The sequence below is a fragment of the Pelodiscus sinensis genome, chromosome 2 (genome assembly GCF_049634645.1).
Source record: "Pelodiscus sinensis isolate JC-2024 chromosome 2, ASM4963464v1, whole genome shotgun sequence".
Taxonomy (NCBI): domain Eukaryota; kingdom Metazoa; phylum Chordata; order Testudines; family Trionychidae; genus Pelodiscus; species Pelodiscus sinensis.
The window spans coordinates 100,697,350-100,720,316 of NC_134712.1; the positions used below are offsets into that span (position 1 = coordinate 100,697,350).

At 44.3% G+C, this 22,967-nt stretch overlaps 1 protein-coding gene across 2 annotated transcripts in view; it reads right to left on the minus strand.

Moving 5' to 3' along the window:
• The window catches only part of SLC66A2 (solute carrier family 66 member 2), a 103,560-nt gene that overhangs the window by 26,486 nt on the left and 54,107 nt on the right, over nucleotides 1-22,967 (minus strand). For both annotated transcript variants that reach the window (XM_006134018.2, XM_006134019.2), the window contains one exon: nucleotides 5,323-5,539. In XM_006134018.2, the coding sequence (XP_006134080.1) occupies nucleotides 5,323-5,539 (217 nt within the window). The remainder of the gene's footprint in view (nucleotides 1-5,322; nucleotides 5,540-22,967) is intronic.

Below are 22,967 nucleotides of genomic sequence, written 5' to 3' on the forward strand. Positions count from 1 at the left end.
TGGATTGCACTTAAATTCAAAAAGTGATCCCGTGTTTAAAAAGATTGGAGACCCCTGCCCTAGAAGCCAGCGTCTGAGACCTCCTTGCTCCCCTACTCACTTACACAAATTGCAGGCTGCTGTGTAGAGAGACAATGGTTCTATTGGGGTTGATCAATAGTTGAGAGTCATTCCATGTCCATGACCCCAGACCGAAATCTGATGGCTCTCAGTGACAGTCAACAAAGCATCAAACACCTTTCCTTGAGCAGGGCACCTGTCTAGAATGCAGTATCATTCCCTGCCCAGGGACAATACCAGACTTGTGATGTCACACTGCTGATACTTCCACACATGGTACAACACAAAGTTCATAATCGGATACAGATGATTGGCCAGATAGCCATTGTGTCACGAGGCCTATATATGGATTTTCTGTTTTAAAATAAGAGTAAGAAACAATGCCAGGAGGATTATACTACATCATCAAAACCATTAAATCCACCAATAACAATCAGACTTCCTGCTTGCTGGAACAGAAACATTCTGCAAGGAAACTTCTACAAGTTTCTGAAATGGTCATAACTTCTTCACGTTATACCTGTGTATTAGGAACAATCTTTCATCCTCTTAGGGATGTTATACTTTTGCAGAGTATAATTAACACCCCGCCCCCGTATTCCAAGGCTCCAAGTTTTGGGATTACTTTTTTTTTTTTTTTGCTTTCTTCAATGTGATGTGAAAGAATAAATGAAGTATAGCATAATCATGCATTTAATTCACCTCCATAACAATTACATTTCTCTTGTATAATAAGGAAAAAGCGGTGAACTGACAGGACCCCAAACAGAATAGATATTAAATTAAGCATTTCCCTGACAGGAATTAGCTCATGCCTCTTTAGGAGTTCTGGTACCTTTTCAAGATTAGTGCTGTAATGAATATGATTATAAACATACTGTCTAGATTTTCAATTCTGTAAAAATATCTAAACGTTTGAACAAAGCTTCATGTTCCTATAAAGTACTAATTTTAAAGACAAATGTGGTGAGTCATGTAAGTGTCATCATGGAATTTTCTATTCTTCACATCAGCATTTTGCCTAAATATTTATTTGATAACAGAAAAACTGTACACTTGAGTTATGATGCCAAGACATGCTGCCTTGGCTTACTATAATGAATGTCTATTATTCAGTATGCATCTCCCCTCACTTTTAACTTCTCTGCCTCCTCCCATGCCAAAATTTTCTCCTTAGTCTCCAATCCATCAGGCCTGCAGCACAGTAACCGTGGGCTAAGCACACAGCTGACACTACTACAAAGAAAAAGGAGTGGGAAAAAATTATGCGAAAATAAGAGAGCCACTGGCATGGAATCAGATACAATTCCCTACCTTGCCCTAATTTAGAGAGAAATGCACGTGTTGTCAGATTTCTTCTAAACCAAACTACAAGGACCTTCATCAACTCCTTTAATGAGTCTAATGAGAAGTTTGTCCTCTGACAGACACTGTATATGTTATTCCCATGTAAAAAGTGGTAAGAAGTCAGAATTCCAATCAGGCACCCACTACAATCATACAAAGTCAAGTCCCAAGTCTGTCAGCATTTAAGCATGCGCTTAACTTTTCTCATATGAGTAGTTCTACAGAAGTTACATGGGATTGCTTATCCAGGTATAGCTACATAAAGGCTTATGTGTTTGCAGGACTGAGGACTTTGTCATATGCATACCAGTGTGTAGGGCGGGATGGGGAAAGTCCTAGAAAACAAGTTTGGAACAGTTCTCTCAACAAAAAATATTTCATAAAATGCTGTTTATAACAAACAGATCATACTTATTTAGTAATAGTAATAATAGTTCACTAATGCCAAAAGACACTGAGTTGGGGATCCCATATTGCTAGACAGAGAAAACTTTCTAAAATAAAACTTTCTAAAATAATTACATAAACTGTGATAAGTTGTGAGAAAATGTTTATTGGCAAATAAATCTTTCTTGAAGACTTTACAGCACAAAATTCTAGGAGACTATTTCCCACTCGTGTGTTTCAAGAAATATCATTTGATCTACAGGTTAAATCTCTCTAGTCTGGCACTCTTGGGACCTCACTGGTACTGAACCATGGGAGCAATATTGTCTAGCAGCATTACAGCACTTCCACTGCTTACTAGGCTCTTAGAGGACATTTAGGGGTAAATTAGAGCTAAATAACAGCACAGAACACTGAGAGCCAGGACTGGTGGCTGTAAACAAACTTCATGGGACTACAGGAAACTTAGCCACACCCATAGTAAGTGGACATTCGAATAACTAAAATTATGCTGAACCATGGCTGTTGCTGGACCAGAGAGTGATGGACTACAGAGATTCAACCTGGATTAGACACAACTATGCTGTATTATCAATTATTGGTACTATCCATAAATCTCATGTAGAACTTATTAGACACTCCTTTTAGAAAAGAAAAAAAAAAAGGGAACAAATTATATAAGAGCCACAGGACATGCTGTCAGATGGGCCCAACATCACCAAAACCTTTTTAATTTTAAAGGTAGCATGAAAAAAATCTTTCATTACTATTTTCTTGAATGAATGCACTCTTCTTTCCCCAGATGGAAGCTGTGCATTTTAAAATAAGATATGTACAATTCTGTGCTGTGTATGTTACACAGGGAAACAACTGTGCTCGAATATAAAAAGCACTTCCTTGTTTGTGTTAAATAATATATACCAGAAATAGGAATGCTGTAACTCAGTCCCAATAGGGTAATTAGGAGAAAACCATGTTAGCTGGCCAGACCTGTTGGAATACGATATTACAACACTATTACACATGGAGGAGAAAGGCCTAACAAGAGCATGATTGAAGGCTAGTACTTAAAAATCCCTTTTCTCTTGGATACCACAGACACAGAATTTCTCTTGGCAATGAGTATGCATAAAATGCATAAATATTTAGGTGGAAGCACCTGACTCACTGAATGCCCAGGGTACTACCAATCAAAAGATGCTTTGAGCATTAAAGCAAACAAATATCAAAACATTTTCTCAAAAACATCCCAAACTGGAGACGCACGTGCAGCAGGTACCAAAAATACCTCTACTTCAAGCCAAATGACCAAAAAGAATGCAGCCAGCAGACCCAGGAATTTGGGGAACAGGCCAGTCAGTTCACCAGAGACAACAGCAAGGAAATAACCAATGCCTCGGGAAGGTGTCAAAACAACCATCACCAGGCATTGTCCAGCAAGGGAGCTACAATTCGATGACTCATCTGAGTGTGGCCACACCAAGAGAATTGCTCAACCTTTCCTGAGGACTCAGCAATGCCCATCAGGCATGCCTGGACTTGCATTCTCCAAGCAGATGGGATCGAGGTTATAAAAGAGAACACGGGGTCCCATGCTTCACCCTTCTCCTGTCCCCATCTATGACGCCAATAAAGGAGGCTGGCCTAGGTCTGAGCGTCAAACCTGTATAATGACTGCACCATCCAGTAGGGTGAAAAAACTGCTTAATCTGGTTGTTGCCTAGTCTAATAGGGTGAGGCTACGTCTACACTGGCCCCTTTTCCGGAAGGGGCATGTAAATTTCAGCAGTCGTCGTAGGGAAATCCGCGGGGGATTTAAATATCCCCCGCAGCATTTAAATAAAAATGTCCGCCGCTTTTTTCCGGCTTTTAAAAAAGCCGGAAAAGAGCGTCTAGACTGGCCCCGATCCTCCGGAAAAAGTGCCCTTTTCTGGAGGCTCTTATTCAAAGTAGGAATAAGAGCCTCCGGAAAAGGGCACTTTTTCCGGAGGATCGGGGCCAGTCTAGACGCTCTTTTCCGGCTTTTTTAAAAGCCGGAAAAAAGCGGCGGACATTTTTATTTAAATGCCGCGGGGGATATTTAAATCCCCCGCGGATTTCCCTACGACGACTGCTGAAATTTACATGCCCCTTCCGGAAAAGGGGCCAGTGTAGACGTAGCCTGAGTGTTTAGACAGCATGCTTATATTTTATTTTATTTTGGTAACCACTCTGTCTTTTATATAGTCACTTAAAATCTCTTTTTTGTGGTCAGTAAACTTGTTTAACTGTTTACCTTTGGTTTGGTAAATTTCCTCAGAGGGTTTAGAAAGGCTGGTCTATATCCATTTTCCATTGATGAAGTGATAAACCAATTAATAACATTTGCACTGCTTGTGTTGAGCTGTGCAAGATGGTACATTCCTGAACAGTGCTGAACGCTGGGGCAAGCTGGTGGGTGCCTCTCTGTGCGATTCATATGAGTGACTCTGGGAACTTGCACGCAATCTAGCTGGGTATAGTTACTGCACAGGCTGTTGTACTGAGTGATCACATCACCTGAACGTGATGATCTCTGGAACGTTAATTCTTTAAGTTAGAAATATTGCTCAGTTATTTTAATACAGATCTCGCTAATGGCTCAATCAGTCCATTGGTAAGTCTTTAATTTTCAGAAAGGGACCTTATCTCACTTATTACTAAATCTTTACATAACAAGAAGTGCCAGATCCTCGCTTCCTATAAACACTGCCCTGAAAGTCACAGAATACTCGGAGATGAAACAAGCCAGTGACCCTGCAGTGATGCAACAGAATCCACCCTAAATCATCAGCAGTTACAGAGTGATCCAAAAGCCCAGCAAGGCCAACGGCAAGTCTTCCACTGACTTCCATGGGCTTTGGATTTGGTCACTGGTGCCACAGTGGTAGAAGCGACGTGATAAAAAGTGTGACAGGTCTTTCAAAGGAGTTTGAAAAGGGGGTGGTTAGATGACTCCAGAGCCTAGCTGCTTTGTACAACACACGAGTAGCAGAAGGAAGACAAGGGTTGGTAGTGAGGCCAGAGGGAAATCATATTTTGTGTCATATGACTGAGAAGGGGAGATGTCTCTTTCAGGAATATCCATCTGTCAGTGTTTGGGGAGACAGAAGTCATATCTGTAGGCCCGTAGCCAATCCTTAATCTAGCTCCAAAGTGAATGACAATAGCAGAATGTTTAAAAGTTTGCTTCACAAACCATCTCCACCAGTGCTCATTTGATGAGCTTATTAAAAGTATGGATTCAGCTCCTCAGTGAATGTTAATCAGCACAGCACAATTGACTTCCAGGGTACTATGGCAATTTACATCGGCCAAAGGTGTGGCTTTATGGCTGCTGTATCTCACAGTAAAAAATTAAGGATATTAGAAAATGCTTCCAGAAATATACATGGATTCTCCCCCCACCTCAAACACACACATTCATATTTTCTCTCTCTCTCTCTCTCTCTCTTTCCCCCCCCCCCCCCCACACCCCTATCCCACCTCCAAATTAAACAGATAACTTACCTCATTCCTTCTGTCGACCTGTTCTGGTAGTTACGGTAAAGCTGTGGTACGCCTAACATGGCCTCAGTGAACACAGCAAGGAAGCCCAGTGTTTCCACAAAGAGAAATGAGTCAAGAGAGAGGTAAGTAATGTATCCTGTCACCCCCGTGAAAGTCAGAACACACTGCACGTAGTCTGTAAACTTGCTCCAGTGCCAAAAATAGTTCAAGTCAAAATCTGAAATAGAATTAAAAAAAAAATTAGAATTTTCCCATCTCGCCTCACTAATCTCTCTCAGTCTCTTTAACAGGTGGAACTAACAACTGGAAAGCATGTCATTATCATTCCCCCATGTGAGGGACTAAACAAAGATAGCAGGAAGGAAAAGGAGGGAAAAAATCCAACATCTAATGTTAAAAATGGAAAATACGATCAGGGCACTTTGTGAGTGTGGCTGCACAGGAAACAAAGAGGCGGCATAAATTTCCCACTGCTCGACATGCTTCCAAAATGGCTTTTACAGAAGTCCTTGGGAGTAAACAAGAATTGCAAAGAACCCCTCTGGCGATTACTCGCTATACAGCATTAATATAGATTTATACAATGACACACAATACACAAGCTCTGCCCCAAAGCACTTATAATCTAAGAACTATCCAATTCAAGGTCACAGTCTTTAACTCCAAGGCATTCAATATCCTCAGATCTGGGACACTAAAAGTTGTCTGAAGCTCTGGGACAAAGATTGTGTTGATTACTCAGCTCCTTGGACACAACAGAACTATCTACACAATAAAAGTAAAGGTCATCAGTGCAGGAGACAGCTTGGGGGACAAGGGCTGCTCCAGTCTACAAAATAAACTTGCAAGGAACTGCTATAAGCCTCACTAACTCACCACCTTAATCACTATATATTAGAATCAACAGCAAAACAAACATTGCATTACTAATTACTAGGGATGTAACATTTTGATTATTTGGCTAATTGAATAGTCGATGCAATTTGCATCGACTATTCGATTAGTTGACAAGGGCACGTCCACCTCCGAAGTGCAGCAACTGCCCAAGGCTGTTGCTACACTTCAAAGGCAAAAGTACTGCGCGGAGAACGGTGCCAGCGGGGGACTTAAGCAGTCCCCCGTTGGTCCCATGCTCCCTGCAGCGTTTCAAAGTAGCAGCACCACATGGAGATGGGGAACTCTCCTTCCCCAACTGACCCTGGGCTCCATGCGGCACTGCCACTTTGAAACGCCGCAGGGAGCCTGCAACGCGTTTATTATGAGCCAAAAGCTACACCACAGCTTACTCCATGCATCTGTAGGAGAGTGCAGTCTTGCCTATAAATACTACAATGGGGCAGAGATTTCATACACAGCTTCACAAAAAACCCACAAGAGCAGCTGGGATATGCAACAATGTAATAATCCGCTCAGCAGGAAAAGAGGAAAAAATAATGACACTGGTTCGTGGCACACAGTTTCCAATAGGGGCAAAAGCCAAATATAAAATGATCAAGTTCTCCAGAGCTGGGAGCCTGTGGCATCGGGAGGAGGTACACCCGTCTCATTAGGCAGCTGATGGTCTCACACACCATCCGGTGGTCCCGTGATATCTACACGGAACACATCATGGGCCACCAACAATACCAGGACGAATAGGACAACGACAAAACACATGGGATTATGGGAGGGTTTTCCCCTATTTTCCCCTCCACTGAAACTGAGCTTGCACAGCCCACCGCAGGAGGAGAGGCCAGGTCGCACCTGGGGAGGCACTTTCTGCGCTACCCTCCTAGGAAAGGCCATCCTCCCCCCTCAGGAGTGGCTCACAATCAATATAGAGGACAGGGATGCAGAGGAAGAGGACGCTGAAGGATGTCGAAGACTGTGGACTGTGTATGGACTTCGACTTTGGGTCTGTGTTAGGACCTTAGATTGCTACTGTGGGTCTGGACTTTGACTTGGGGCTGTGACCATGGGTGGAACTATGAGGTACCCATGAGTCTGAGTCACTCCCCCCCACTGTGGGGGGCTTGGCAGGGGCAAATCCAGGGGTCTCTCACCCATCTTCCCCCCAGAAGGCTCTGTCCTCCCCAACAGGCACGGAGATTAATGGAGGACAAGGACGTTGCAGAGGAGGATGCCAAGGGATGGAGAAGACAAAGGACTCGGTGTCACATGATACTAGGGGATGGGTTTGGGGTGGTTTCTCCCTTCCTTCCCCCCCCCCCCACCACCCCGATGGACTGAGTTAGCGCTGCTCACTGTGGGAGACATGGCCCAGGCACTCCAGTGACACCTTACCCACTCTCCCCCCCAAAGGGCTGTTCCCCCCCTCTCCTCCCCCCGCAATAGGTGCAGCTCGAGACTTACAAGAAGATGCAGAAGAAGAGGACGCCAAGGGACGCAGAAAACCTGGGAAAGCATTGGTCTTTTCCCAACGTAAAAGACTCTGAAACTCTATAAAACACCCATCCTCATGGGACGCAACCAGGGGTGCCACCGGCCTCACCCCCCTAGTGACCGTGGGCCCCACAGAAACCCTGACCAGGGTCAGACCTGGGGAAAGCTCAGGCTTCATCCCCCGAGCGGTCTTGTATTTACTTCCCTCCAAAATCATCGGGGATGGAGGAATAGGGCACACAGTGGGGCGCTCATTTACCCTAATAATATAGTCTAGCTTAATAAAAACAGTAGGTCTACTCATTAGAGAAGGCACCCCCACTAACATATATGCTGGGCTTCCATAAAACAGCCAATTACCTACATTCCAGGGCTACACACACTCCCTTATATTCTATGGGTGTTTCAAAAACCATCTACTAGAACTCCTCCCTTCCTTCCCATCATCCACTGGAATTTACATATGTTCTTTCTTAGCCATATATGGGGCACAACTTGTATTCTGGGCAACGTGGGCACTTTGTATACGTGGGTCACTCCCACGGGGTACGTGATGTACCGTGGCATTAAGGGCATGTAATCAGCACACTGGGCTCGAGTGTCGCATTACTATAACATTAATGATGTACCCTCCTCACCCCAACCCTAAAATCTGTCCCCGGATTTCCCTATCCATTCCACTATTGTTTAACTTGTGCTTGTTTGCAAACATTTGCTAAATAAACATGTTAATCCCCTCAGCAGGAAAAGGGGGAAAAAATAATGACACTGGTTCTTGGCGCACAGCTTCCAAAAGGGGCGAAAGCCAAAAATAAAATGATCAAGTTCTCAAATTCCAGCAACATTGTAGTTCACAGCACTGTTGCTTTTTACATTTTTAAAGGGAAAGTTTCTTCTCCCCTCTAAGAGAAAGAGCTCCTATGAACCTTCGTCTTCTCACCAAGACACAGCCCTTTTTTAGCTCATTTACAAAAGAAAAAATTAAGTCCTGTGACTTTGTGATTAAAAACCTATCTACCTTCCTTAACTGTAACTTTAAAAAAATGCAACAAATTATTTACAACTACTATATATGCAGCAGCTCAGAGACTGCTTATCCCGTCCAGTTTCAAATCCAAAAATACTGTCCTTTTTTTGTTGCAAACTCCTAAATTCAGAACAATGAAACTTGTCTTCTAATCAGCAGCCTCAGGCCCATCTTGCAATGATGTTAAAAGCTGCCAGGAAAGAAGAAAAGTTTCACACAACCTTTGCCACCTGGGGAGTGCTTTCCAGAAAGAATGAACAGCACAAGACAGATGTGACTTCTATAACTTACAGTACTGTTGAAAGTGATAAGCAACCTTGGAGATAAGATTGGTATAGAACAACAGACAAATACAATGAAGGGCAATGGCTTTATTGAAAAACAATAATGGAACCTCCAAAATGAAAGCTCTAAACCAACAACACACTTGTAGCTACTGTTATAGCACTTTTCACTCTAGTACTGTTAAAAAAAGCAGGGCTAAAATACACTTGCTTCATAATAACTCTACCCTCTTCCTCACTGAAAAGAGTAGTAGACCATAAGCTAAGCTACCTGAAGCAGTCAAAATGCTCCAGGAAACAACAAACCAGTTAGTCATCAGGGGTGTGCATTTACTTTTTCTCTATCTGAAAGAATTTGAACCAAAAAAAGCTCTTCTACTAACATGGCCAGTCAATACCTTGCTTGATCCTGCAATGCAGCCAGTTGATTGGGATGCTCTTAGAAAAATTGTAAATTCCCGTTAAACACATCATCACATCAGCCTCTTCATCCAGCAAGTTCACTTCATCCAGCCAAAACAAAATGAAAGAGGAAAGCAGGCTGGATTCCAGCTCCAGCGGTAGTATAGCCCCATGTTTGGCTAGAAAATATATTTGAGTGCTGTGACCAAGAACTGAATTTAACAGCCTACTGCAGTGGGCCTCTCTCAAAGCAAAAGTGACCCAAATCCTTAAAAAGCAGAACTCCAGATGGCCTATAAATTGAATTCAACAATGTTCTCTCACCAGATTTTTTTTTTTTTGGGTCATGAATTTGAACAATTGTAATGCAGACTTCAGATCCCTTACAATGCAGGCAGTTCACTGATGTTCAGCCCTTAGAAATTATAGAAATTTTGATTTAATACAAACTCTCTCTCTGTTCAAGCACCCTAAGAACATCCCACTGGTGCCCGGAAGGTTTCCATTTACTCTCCAAAATACCCCTCCAATTCAATATGTAATACAGTATTCAAAAGGTCTCCAAGTAAATACCTGAACTGTTATCAGAAAGCAGCAGCTGTAGCTTGGAACACTATCTTTCCCATACATGGGCAGACCCAAAAGGGACCTTGACAACTCTCGAAATTCATCATAATCACATTGCTCTGCATTTTGGACTCTAGTCTGCATATATTTTTCCCTTATGTGCTGTTCTGTCATTTTTAAGCTCAGCTGTCTTGGACTCCTTTCCTATTACTGCCCACCCTCTTATGCCAGTGGGTCCTCTTATACCAGTGGGGAGGCTAGGGGGATTCCCCCCCCCCTTTTCCCCGCCTCCCACTTTCCTCCTACTCCTTGGGCCTTTCCTACAATTTTCCCCAACATGAACCTGAATGCCTATCTAATTTTTATAATAGAAACTAAATAGCTAAAGATATGTAACAAAAAAAATACACAACATACAAACTTATCGAAATGCATGCACCACTCTAAGACCTCCTCTCAAGTCATAAAAGCATCCTTAATTATGATTAGGGATGTTAGATATTGATTAATTCAATAATCATGTAACCGCACCAAATCATAGTGGTTACACGATTATTTGATAGCCCCCGGGGGTAGGGTCGGCAGCTCTGACTGCACTCCAGGGAGCCCCCTGGTACCCTGCAATGCTACCTCTGTACCAGTTCACAAGGGGAGGCGGTTTAAAAAAAAAGCTTTATTTTATACTTGTGTTATATAATTTTGTTTCAGAAGCTTTGTTTTATAGCAGCTGCTAGGTATTTAAATGTATTTTGTATTAGGTATTATAAGTTAGTAAGAAACTGTTTATAGAATAAATTGTTTTTCAGCTTTTTAAGACTGTAACAAATCCTGCCTGGTCCTTTGTAAGAGAAATTGCTTTCTGTGAAATGAACTGTCTTTTGTGTAAGTGAGGAATGTGTCAAGATAAAAGACAGAAGACCACAGCACAAGCTGGTAAGAATGGTTAACAAGGAGGTGCAAACTCAGCCTTCAGGATGGCGGAAGAGGGGACAGAATTGATGACCCTAAAGTAAAGGCATACACCTGAGAACGGGATCTGTGTACGAGATTAAACCAACTGCAGTCACTCCCAGGATATTCTTCAAAGTACTGATGGAGCATGACAATGGGAGCAGCCTTTAGTAAATCACCAATTAACAATTAGATGACTCCAACATGACATTGTAAAATTCTTAGACTAAAGTTGAGACTCTTACAACTATAAAAGTGGGGTGTGTACCCATGGAGCTTTGGGTTCGTCTTGTGAATACAGCTTCAGAACATTGGAACGTGACTAACAGATCTTGACTCCTTCCTTATGCCCAACCTAATTGGCCACTAGGCTGGCACAAGCACTAATAAGACTGATAAATATGACAACAGCTGCAGGACTTTTGTGTGTGTACAAATGCTGATTGCTATGCTGCATTTGCAATAAACATGGCGTATTGCCTTTTGTTCCTGCAAAAGATCCCATGTGCTTCTTATAAGCATAATAGTTGTGTGACCAAACTTATTTGATGTAGGTCACTGAACATTCAGATGGTAACTTAGTGTCACTACTGACATGGATTGGATTTCACCTGACAATGTATAAGTGAAAGATTCTATAATGTATTACCAGCTCCCAGTGCTATTTAATCCAATAAACTGATCACATTTCAAACATGTTAATCCACTGATGTATAAGAGATTTATGATGGAAAATACTATTAATACTAATGGGAGTTTGCTGTGTAAGTCCTTTATGATGAGAGTATTTTGTGAGTAGAGACAGCAAAGAACAGGTTACCCTGCCTACTCTGGGATTCACATCAAATACATGTCATCAGTAACACTGAAATAAGGGATGGACTAACCACATGAAGTATTATCAGAGCCAACACAAAAGTGGAAAATTCAAGGTTGAGATTAAATATGAAGTGTCTGAATGGCACCAGGAAAACTACATAACATCTTCTTCTACTAGGATATTAACACCAAACTTCTTCTCAGAGAGCTCTCAACACAAAACCAGAAACAAAAATCAAGTCACCATTTGATCATAAAAAATTTTCCAGCAAGTTAGTCAGGACATTATTAATTCCTTCTGAAAAATTGTGGGGAAAAAAAGCCCACACACAAAAAAAATAAATCAAAAGCCACTGGAAATTTGGCTTTATGTACTTGTAAGGCTGCACTTGTCACTCTTTAGCCCCATTTCATAATGGGACATATGCCTCAAAGCTATGCCATTATTGAGTATTCCCAAAAGGCTCAAGATAACAGAAAGCTTGGGAAAAGGAAGAGAAGGATGAAAAGTAAACCAGAAGACAGCGACAGCTCTTCTGGCTGGCTGGCTGACCCCAATTCAGCTAATCCTTTCACAGAATGTTAGTAGTTACAGAGAGTGTCTGACACAAAGGGTACGTCTAGACTGCAGAGTTTTTCAGCTCTGCTGCGTCCAAGGAACGCGTCTGCTCTTCCAAAAAATTTTTTTGGAAAAGCAGAAGTATTTTTTTGGCATCCCTGTAAACCTCGTTCTATGAGGAAGAAGGAATGTTCCAAAAGAATATTTTTTTTCCTGACATTTGACCCAGTGGAGATGGGCCAATTGTTGGAAAAATCTCTTTCGGAAGAAAAGCAGAAAGAGATATGCAAATTGCGACTCACAATTTGCATATCTTTTTCCGATAGAACTTTGTAGTCTAGACACAGCCAAAGCGACTAAGGTGCTAAACTGGTCTTTAACTTTGGGAAGAGGGGAACATAGTGCAAAAAGATAATGGGGAGTTGGCCCAAATGAAGCATGGGTAATTTTACTCTTGCACTGATATAAACAGTGTGCTATCCATCCATGCCTTCTGAGTGCAGCAACAGACACTACACTTCTTTTGCCATTGGGACTGCATTTTCCACACACCCAAGTTGCACCATAATCCTACATTCTATGTAGCCCCTGGGCTAAGAATCACAATATACAGTATCTTCTATGTATCAGCTATTGACACTGTAAAATTCTTATGTTAAAGTTTATCCAGCTCGCTGTCTGCTTAGAAAAGCCTTTCCTACTGATCCAATCTATGTGCTATAAGCTCAACACAGGCACCTGAACTATAACTGTCAAAACTGGCTTTGATTTTTCGAGCCACAGAACTGGCGACCAGCTGCCTCAAATGACAGGTTTCATGGGTTTCCTACCCAAAATAAAGTTAGTTTATTTCACACAACTCATTTGAAGACATATTTCCGTGGAGGACAGCATGTGTAGCTTTTCTAGTTTTGCCTTCGTTTCCCTTTTTGTTAGGAAAAAAAGGACAACATTTCATTTTCTTGTAATGACTGATACTGAAAGCTCCTCTTCAGACATATGTTGGGGAAGCACTATACAGAATATAGGGAATTTCTGTAATTCTTGCTTTTTTATGGAAAGTGCGATCCAATTTCCCCAATCAATTTTGTATAGTTACCTACAGGGCTTGGAGGGGGTCCTTTCTTTGCTGGGACAGAGGACTGGGTAGAAGTCACACCGGCAGTAAGCATATCAAGAGGTATAGGCAAATTATCAAGAACTTTCAATGTATGAATGGAGCTTTTTTGGAGAGCAGGAGCGACCCAACAAGAAGACATTAACTTTCAATAACTTCCAGCCCAGGGAAGTAGAACACAGAAACAGCATGTCCTGCAACTTGAAACAAAAACTGGTGGCATGAGGTTTAAATGCAGAGGGAGGATGGAGCCCGGGGTGTCTTGAGGTGAAAAGCAGGTAGTGTCAGCATGGGCATGCATGTAAGCTTTGCTCAGCCATTCTGATTTTACATAATGTAACCCAGTTCACAGATAAATGACAGCTTGCTTTGAAAAGATTGTTTTGAAGCAACACAGGACGTCTGCAACAGGAGGTTCATGTTCTTTTGGACCCAGCTCAAGAAGAGATGGTGTGAAACGGGAAGCACTGCCTCAGGATAGCAGAGCGGGGGGAGGAGGATCTCACCCGTGTAAAAGTGGAGGACTGGGGCTTAGCACTAAGGGAACGCACTCCCAGGAGGGCCTGTACGAAGGTCAGAGGCATTGCAGATTCTGTGTGTGTATGACAGGTGCAGAGACATATGAACCATTTAACAATGTGGAGGTTGAAAGACACACAGGAACCACATCGCATGTGAGGCTAATGTTTCAGAAAGCCTAAAATGCTGTCTTTGCAAGCAACCAAATGTTTCAGAGGAAGCTGCAGGCAAACCAACAAAAAGCCCACACCTTTCCTCCCTGACTCCCCCCTCCCCCCCACTGCCAACTGGGCAGTTGTGGAGCAGCCTCTCTATAGGGGATATTTTGTCCCAACCAGCCCCAGAGTATGAGATTTTTAATGTTTATAAACACACAGGCACACATACAACATTCCAATAGGAAGTATCTACTCTGATTTTGAAACCTATGAAGCTCTAGGTGTCGGTGATATCAGGTGGCAACAAGTTCCACAGATCAATTATGTGTTGTGTAAAAAACAAAAACATATGCCACTTTTGGGATCATTCAAAAATATCACATTTTAAAATGAAACCTTCCATTTTCACCAAGCACCCCTTTTTTCTTGTGTTATGATGTGGGTGCCCTATTCCACCCTTTCTTCATTACTGTAGATCATGCAATTATTTTGTACAACTCTTACATCCCTTCTTATTTATGGCACATCGACTCGTCCAGAGGCTCATAACTTAATGTTAAATGTTTCCATCACAGCAGCATCCACAGAGCACAAGCCAAATCAGGCCCCCTGTGCTGCAGTTCTGAACTAGTTTGTGTCCTAGGGGTGCTGAAAGCCACCAAACCGAACAATAAGCCCTATGGATGGTGGTAACCACTTGAAACCAGGAGTGCAGCAGCAACCCTAGCTCCAGCTGAACTAATAAATGAGACTGAACAAATAAATGCAGACATAGTCCACACCCTGTAGGCCTAAAATGAAGCTATAGACTGTGAGGAGATATACAATGAAAATGTACATGCTTCATTTAAACCATTGCTCTGGGGTGGGGTTGAGGGGTTCAATTTGCAGGCTGCTCTGGGAAGAGAGGACAACTTCAGCCCTCTCTCACCATAGCAGCTTGGGGACAGGTGAGAAGTGCTTCTCCTGGGCCACTGCAGCTTCAGCGTGCACACACGCACACGTGTATATATGCTCAGATACCAGCCCCGACCCTTCTTATTCTACCCCACTGCATGTTGGCTGATTTCTTCCAGGTACTGTGGTAGAACAGGATCTTGAGCAGGAGCATCAGAAGGTCCCTAAGGCTACGTCAACACAGTGGCTCTATTTCGGGATATGCATTACTGTGTAGATGTACCCTAAAGGGGGGAGGGCGGTGCCACCGCCTCCACAGTCTCCTTACGCTATGCCTCCCGCCCTGAGGTTCCAACCCTGCTTGATCCTCTCTTCCTCCTCCCACTCTGATAGCCCACCCCATTTTTAAAAGTGGAGAAGCCATGGTCCCTTTTAAAGAATTGGGTTTGTTTAGTTTGGAAAAGAGAAGATTGCGGGGGGGGGGGGGGGGGGAGGGCAGGGGCGGACATGATAGCAGTTTTCAGGTATCTAAAAAGGTGTCATAAGGAGGAGGGAGAAAACTTGTTCATCTTGGCCTCTGAGGATAGAACAAGAAGCAATGGGCTTAAACTGCAGCAAGGGAAGTTTAGGTTGGATGTTAGAAAAAAGTTCCTAACTGTCATGGTAGTCAAACACTGGAATAAATTGCCCAGGGAGGTTGTGGAATCTCCATCTGTGGAGATATTTAAGAGTAGGTTAGATAAATGTCTATCAGGGATGGTCTAGACAGTATTTGGTCCTGCCATGAGGGCAGCGGACTGGACTCGATGACCTCTCCAGGTCCCTTCCAGTCTTAGTATTCTATGATTCTATGTCCCCTGCCCCTCCCCCCATTCCAGTGCACCTCTCTTGAGAAGGGATTTGAAAGAGGAGAGAAGTAGCAATCTTACAGGTGACTTTAGGAAAGATGTTCCATGTATGAGGACCAAAATGGTAGGAACCACTAAAATGCTTGGGGGAGGAGCAGACATGCAGGCTGTTAAGGCTAGCATCACTGGTGGAGCAGCAGAGATGTAGCAAGATTTACCTGATCCTTATTCTAGGGGATTTGCACAGCTCCCATCACCTTAGGATTGAGCTAAGCTAAGTGCCCAATTAGCAGAGTTTGGTTCATGCCTTCACGTATGAATTGGAAATAGGGTTGTTGTTTTTTAAAAGCACAGTTCAATGAGAAATAACTCAAAAATCTTTCTTTAAATGGAAAACTTCTCCCCTTCATTCCAAGAGCCACTAGTCTCTTACTACATTTAAAAGGCAGAGCTGCAGCAGTCTGGGAGCTGGACTGCGCTGGGACAGCTGAGCCCCGGCTCACGCCTCTGTCTCCCCTAGCCCCCTGCTTTTAAACCGGCTCCCCTCAGCACCCGCTCCTACTCTCCTGCCCCTTGCTTGCCTCTGATACAGAGGAACTGAGGGGAGAGCCACTAGTCAAGTAGTGACTCAACTTATTGGGTAGTCGACTACTGACTTACATCCCTACTGGTGACATATCACTAAGAAATATACCAGATACAGTAAGTAGACTTGTACTAGAGAGCTTGGTTTAAGAGGGTTGGAGAAGTCTAAGTTTAATTGTTACTAAATGGTGTAATGGCCTTAATTGTGCTCATCAGCTGCAGACACAGCTAAGTCCCGGTCTTTTAAAAATGAAAAAAAAGCAAGCAAGCAGAATTAATGAGAAAAATAAAGGGAGACAATGAGCTTTACAGTTTAAAAGAGTGATAAAAGCCAAGGATACTTAGTGTGATCCCAAGTGTCCTTATTAATGAACCTGGATGAAGGAGGAAGTGATTAAACCTCACTCCTTGAACAAGAAAGAGAAATTAGAATTTTAGCACCAAATCTTTTATAGCTCTGAACTGCACTCATCTTCCCTCTGAAAGTCTCTCCTCTCCCACAAATCATTTCTGCAACTGCTAATGCCACCTTCATTCTCCTCCTTGCTCAGGATTATAATCTGGGAGTCACATTCACCTCTGTCTGGTTTTAGGACTGAGACCTTCTGTCTGGTAAAAAAATTCAGAAAATACCAGACGTGAAATGTCCAGTATTTTCTGGTTTTCCTGGCTCAGGCATCTGCCAGAACACATGCAGCTCGGGCTGGCTGGGGCAGGGGGACGATTCAGTGTTCTGGGCAGGGCTTAATGTAAAAGAATGCAGCATACCGGGACTTCGGAGAAAGACTTCAAAATGGCCACCTTAAAAGGGCAATGCCTACTCTGCTCTTAAAAGGGAAAACTGGGGCTGGGTTTTTTTGGTCGGCTATTGTAAACTTTTCCCCTTTTTCTTTTTTGTCAACAATTTTCCCCTTAGAGTATACTGGTCCTGGTGAGTTCCTTCCCCCCCCCCCCCACCTCCCCCAACAGAATTTTTTCCCCAGTGTGGTTTTTTTTGGGGGGGAGAGGGGTGTTCAGTATTTTTTGTTAAACCATCTGGCAACTCTATCTGTTTTATGTGCCTCTATCACTGTAGTAGCGGAGTGCCTCCCAACCTCCCAATACTCTTCTGAGACAGGGCCATCTTACTAAAGATAAACAACTGACACACAGAGAGGCTAAGAGACTTGACCAAGAGGTCTGTCCCAGACTACTACTACTCAGCTGGTCTCCTCATGGATGAAAGTAATTTACATTTCTTACAGGGACTATTGTATCATAATTCTCCGGGGGGGGGGGGGCGCACACTCAGGGAAAGAGGCTGGGGAAGAGGGGTTGATACAACAGTGCCTGTAAGAAATTTGTGTGGGGGGTGAAGTTCAAGAGTGCTCAAGGCAGGGGGCTGGAAGGTTTGTGGGCGGGGTGAAAGAGTCATGATTAGAGGGTGTGAGGAGGGGCTCAGGGCACAGGGTTGGAGTGCATGGAGGTGCAGGAATCAGGGCGGGGGGCTCAGGGCAGGGGGCTGGATATGGGAAGGGAGTATGGCAAGGGCACCATTTAGGTAGGGAAGGAGGTGCTTGAGCTCCCTCTCTGATAGCCCTGCTTGCTCTTCTCTTCCTGTCACTCCCAGGGAGTGAAGGAAAAGTGCACAGTTTGCCTCACTCACTACTGTGCTTCCCTCTTGCTCTGGGAGAGTGACAGGAAGGGGAAGAGCCAGCAATAAGCAACATTGGTAGGAATGGGAGGCGGGAGGCTTCAGCCAGTGTTCCCTCTAAGCTGCACAGCTTCACAGGCATTCCTTGTGCATCCCTTTCTCACCCACCCTTCACATTATTTCATTTGTTTATTTTGTTCATTTGATAGCTCATTCTGTTTAGTCAGCATCATTACTTGCTTTGTACACACTCTCAGTTTCTGTGGGTCCCTCTCACAGCAAGAAGAGAGAAAAATCACATTTAAAAATAGAAAAATTGACTGTAAAAATAATCACAAACATTGGCAGGGGAATATTTAATTCCTGGGACTATTTTTAGAGCATCTTTTAAATCTGATTCAATTATAAAATTAATGATGTCCTTTAGAAACCACTTTAGTTATATTTTTGGGGGGGAGGGAGGAAACTTCATTGTATGATGACAGAAAACATGCACCCACACAAACTATCTAAAGCAGATTTCACCTAAAAATAAATAATTCATTCAATAGCAATGATGATGGTACAGCCTTAAAAAAATTATGATGTTAAGCAAGGCAAGCATGAAAGATTTTTGTTTAAACACAAAGAGGTTTTTAAAATGCTCATAACACAGATAAGACATATCAGCTGGACTTCTAGCCTACATCTACATAACAGTCCAGATTGATGCTCTGAGACTGGTCCACTGGCGGTCGATTTAGTGGGTCTAGTTGAGACCTGTCAAATCAACATCACATCGCTTTCCTGTTGACCCTGTTACTCCAACCCAGATGTAAAGAATAATACAAGTTGACAGGAGAGTTTCTCCCGTCAACCTTATACAGGCAGTCCCCGGGTTATGTACAAGATAGGGACTGTAGGTTTGGTCTTAAGTTGAATTTGTATGTAAGTCGGAACTGGTACATATTGTAGGGGAAACTCTAGCCAAACATTTCTCCAGAGCTCAGTTTTATTCTCCCACACCTCACTTCCCTCAGTCCTTTATTCTCAAGCTGAGGTGTCTGCTGAGAAAAGCCGCTCCGCGTCTCCCTGGTCTGCTGGGGGGGGGGGTGCGCTAGCTTCGCATCTCCCTGGTCTGCTGGGGGGAAGCAGCTAGTGCGGGGTTGCCTCACCCCGTTTGTAAGTAGGGATCCGATGCAAGTCGGATCCATGTAACCCAGGGACTGCCTGTACAGTGTAGAGCCCACAATAATTCAACTTAAGGTATGTTGACTCCAGCTACATTATTCATGTTGCTGGAGTTGCATAGCTTAAGTAGACTCTCTGCTGTAGTGTACATGTAGCCTTAGAAATGAGACGAGCAAACATATCTGTCAAAGACTTAAACAAGCTACAATACTGAGAGACTACAAATGAGTGAATTAAGTGCAGTATGACAAGCAATCTGGAACTATGAATCTCTTGTATTTCATGGTTTTAAGCTAGAGCCATTTTTCCCCATGTAAACTGTTATACACTGTACTACTTTACCATTTGAAACCACAGGAAAGCCTCAGAAGTAGTGTCAGATTATTTTACTGCGCACCATGTTCTTACTGAACACCTTTCATCCAAGAGTCGCAACAAGTTACAGAGACAAGCATGCCTTATCTCAAATTTTTCTAGCATGGAAACTGACAATGTGCACAGTGTTGGACTGCAGGCCATCTAGAACTGGTGCTACACTATGTGCTCCTGAGACTGTTTATCGAGTACGACCAGTTACTTCCAGAACCCACGATGCCAAGTCCCTGCTATATCTGTCGGTCAACACTACCACCTTTCAACTAGAAAAGTATGGAAATGTGCTGACAATTTGCCAGCCATTTAAAAATCGAGAGCTGTTCTCTTTGTGATTCGGGAGTGAAACTTCCAATAAAACTGAAAGTGAACTGCTTAGGTAGCATAATCAGCAATCCATTCTGTGCTTGCTCTAACTGTTGCACAAACTGTGTACTTCAGTATAAGAGCCAGAGTACTACATCATCTGTGTGCCCAGCAGCCTCAAAGAACCATCTTTACATCGGCCACACGTGAGTCCTGTGTCTTCTCCATTTTGAGTGCGTACCATTCTAGGTAATCAGTTAAATTGCAAAGATAACCATCAAGTGAATTTGGCATTAACAACAGTCACGATCAGAATATTTTGTTAGATCCCAATTTTTTCCCATTTGATCTAAGCAGCTTGTGCTTCAAGTCCAGACCTGAGGAAGAGTTCTGTGAAGCTCATCCTCTTCCCCAACAGAAGTTGGCCCAATAAAAAAGTCGTCACTACATCCACCTTGTCTCTGTGCTCCCCACACTAACAGATGTGGCCAGAATAGTTGAGAGATTAAGAAGTCAGATCGTGCGTGTGTGACAATCTCAGTGCAAAGGGTTGGTTTTGACATCAGTTCCCAAGAGAAGGAACAATTTACAAATTGGGAAGCTACGGAAATGCAACTTCCACAGTTATGGCTGAATATCTGTGGATATTCTATTTGAAACGATAGAGGGGAGGAGGAGAGAGCAAGCACATGCACATGGTTTTGTCCCACACACTAACTTAACTAGTCTGTCTAAAAATAGCATGCAGTTCTCCCCTCGTTCCTCTTTTTTACAAAGTTTAATCTTAGTTTCCTAGGCAACCCACTTCCAACCAAGACAGATTCCACAGACCCAAAGTAGCCCTACAAGTTTAGAATCCAAATAAAACGATGCACGCTACATTTACATCTTTTGCTGTAATGATGCCATGTGCTCTGCTAAACATTTCTCAGCACCTGCCGAAGTTAATCTCAAAATAACGTCATTATTGTTAGTATAGTATAGAACATACTAACATCTTTTAGTGCGTTCCATCAGTATTCAGAGTACCAGGAGAGTGTGATAAATTGGGGGTGGAAGACCCAAATTAAAATGCTTTGAGAAACCTACACAAAACAGTGAAACTGACTACACATTGCACCAGAGGGCTGGAACTAGGGGTTGTGGGCTGCTACCGCACCTGGCTTAAAGTGGCTTCCATCATATACAGCACATGTGGCCAACCCACTAAGAGACGAAAAGCCAAAGTAGTGGTGGACAGAGTGTGAAGAGCCATGTACCGGGGGGGGGGGAGGGGGGGAGTTGTTGAGGAAAAAAACCCCCAAAAACCCAGCCACGCTGGGGGAAAATAGGTACCAGTATGCTGTCCCAGGGAGGGGGCTCTTAGCTGGGCAGTGTTGGGGTCAGGTGGAGGGTTGGGGATGCTAAGCAAGCCACAGGCTTATGGATGTGAGGGTGCAGGACTTTCGGCTGGGGTGCATGAGGGGCTCAGAGCAGGAAGGCTGGGAGTATGGTGGGCTCAGGACACAGATTTGCAGTGTGTGGATGGTGCAGGAGTGTTGTGGCAGAAGACTGGGGATGTGGGGATGCAGGAGTTTGGGGATGTGAAAGGCTCAGGACGGGGTTCCAGTGTATGGTAGGCTCAGGTTTGGGGACTGGGGGGCATGCAGGAGTGTTATGATGCTACAGCCAGATGGGGGCTTGGCCTCAATTGGGGGCTTGTTGGCCAGGCTTCATTTTTAAATAAAATATTATGTCAAACACAACATGTTTCAGCATTGTCTTTATTTATGAGAGGGGCAGGGAACCTGTTTTGAGTCAGGGGTCACTGACCCACAGAAAAGTCAGTCGGGGCCACACAAGTGAGATGCAAAAAACAACCCCTCCAAAAAACCCCAAGCCTCACTAATGTGGCCCCAATTGTGCTCCTGAGGCAGGGAGCTGGTGAGTGCTGGGGCAGGGTCTGGCCAGGGGGAGGGGGCAAGGACAGCTAGGCCAGTACCTGGGGATACCGGGTCTCAGGAAGCATGTGGGTTGCTCTTCCCCTCCCATAAACAGCTGGTGCACTTCCTGAAACACCGGGTCGGTCGCTCGGCCGGGGACTTCCTTCCCCCTGCTGCGTGCCTGTGCAGGGGTGGGGTGTGTGTGTGTGTCTGTCTGTCTGTCTGTCCCGGGACTGCATGTCAGCTCCAACTTCTCAGGAAGCATGTGCTCTTCCTCTGCTCCCCACGATTCCTGAGAAGTTGGAGCTAGCATGCAGCACCAGGATTCCTACTCCCTCCCCTCCCCCCCAAACCCAATTCCCAACCCCTGTCCTCCCCTCCCCTCAAGCCAGGCACCCCACCCCACTCTAACCCAATCCACTTCTCCTCCTCTTCCCTTCCCCACAGCTAGATACCTCCCCTCCCCACTCTAACCCAATTCCCCTCCCACCCACCTTATGCCAGGGTCCAGTAGCCAGAGCCGCTGCCGCCGCCGCTAATGCCACACACATCCGAGATGCCATGCCCATCCTACTCCCTTTCCCTCCCCTTCTCCAGAGCCAGACATCTCCCCCCTGCTTTAACCCAATTCTCCTTCCCCTCCTCTAACCTTATGCCCAGGTCCTGGAGCCAGAGCCGCTGCTACCACCACAGGCATCCGGGACGCCATGCACACACCCCCAACCCAATCCCCATCCCCTCCTCTCCCCTTCTCCAGAGCCAGGCATCTCCCCCCCGCTCTAACCCAATCCCCATTCCCCTCCCCTAACCTTATGCCCAGGTCCCGGAGCCCTCGCCGCTGCCGGAGCCGCTGCCTGCGACCTGGCCTGCACTTGCAGGATATGACGCAGTGTGCTGGGAGCCACGAGCGGAACGGTGCGGGCCATGAGCACGCAAGTGGCTCAGAGCAGCCCGGCTGTGAGAGCAGCTGATCTGAGCGATTCCAGGTTCCGTCCAGGTTCCATCAGGAGCCGCAACTTTTTTCTTCCTGCTCGCGAGCCGTGGGTTGGCCACCACTGATATACAGAGTTTATAGTTGGGGCCAATGGCTCTTAGCACCCGTGTATTCAAATTGTTCCAGCACCCCT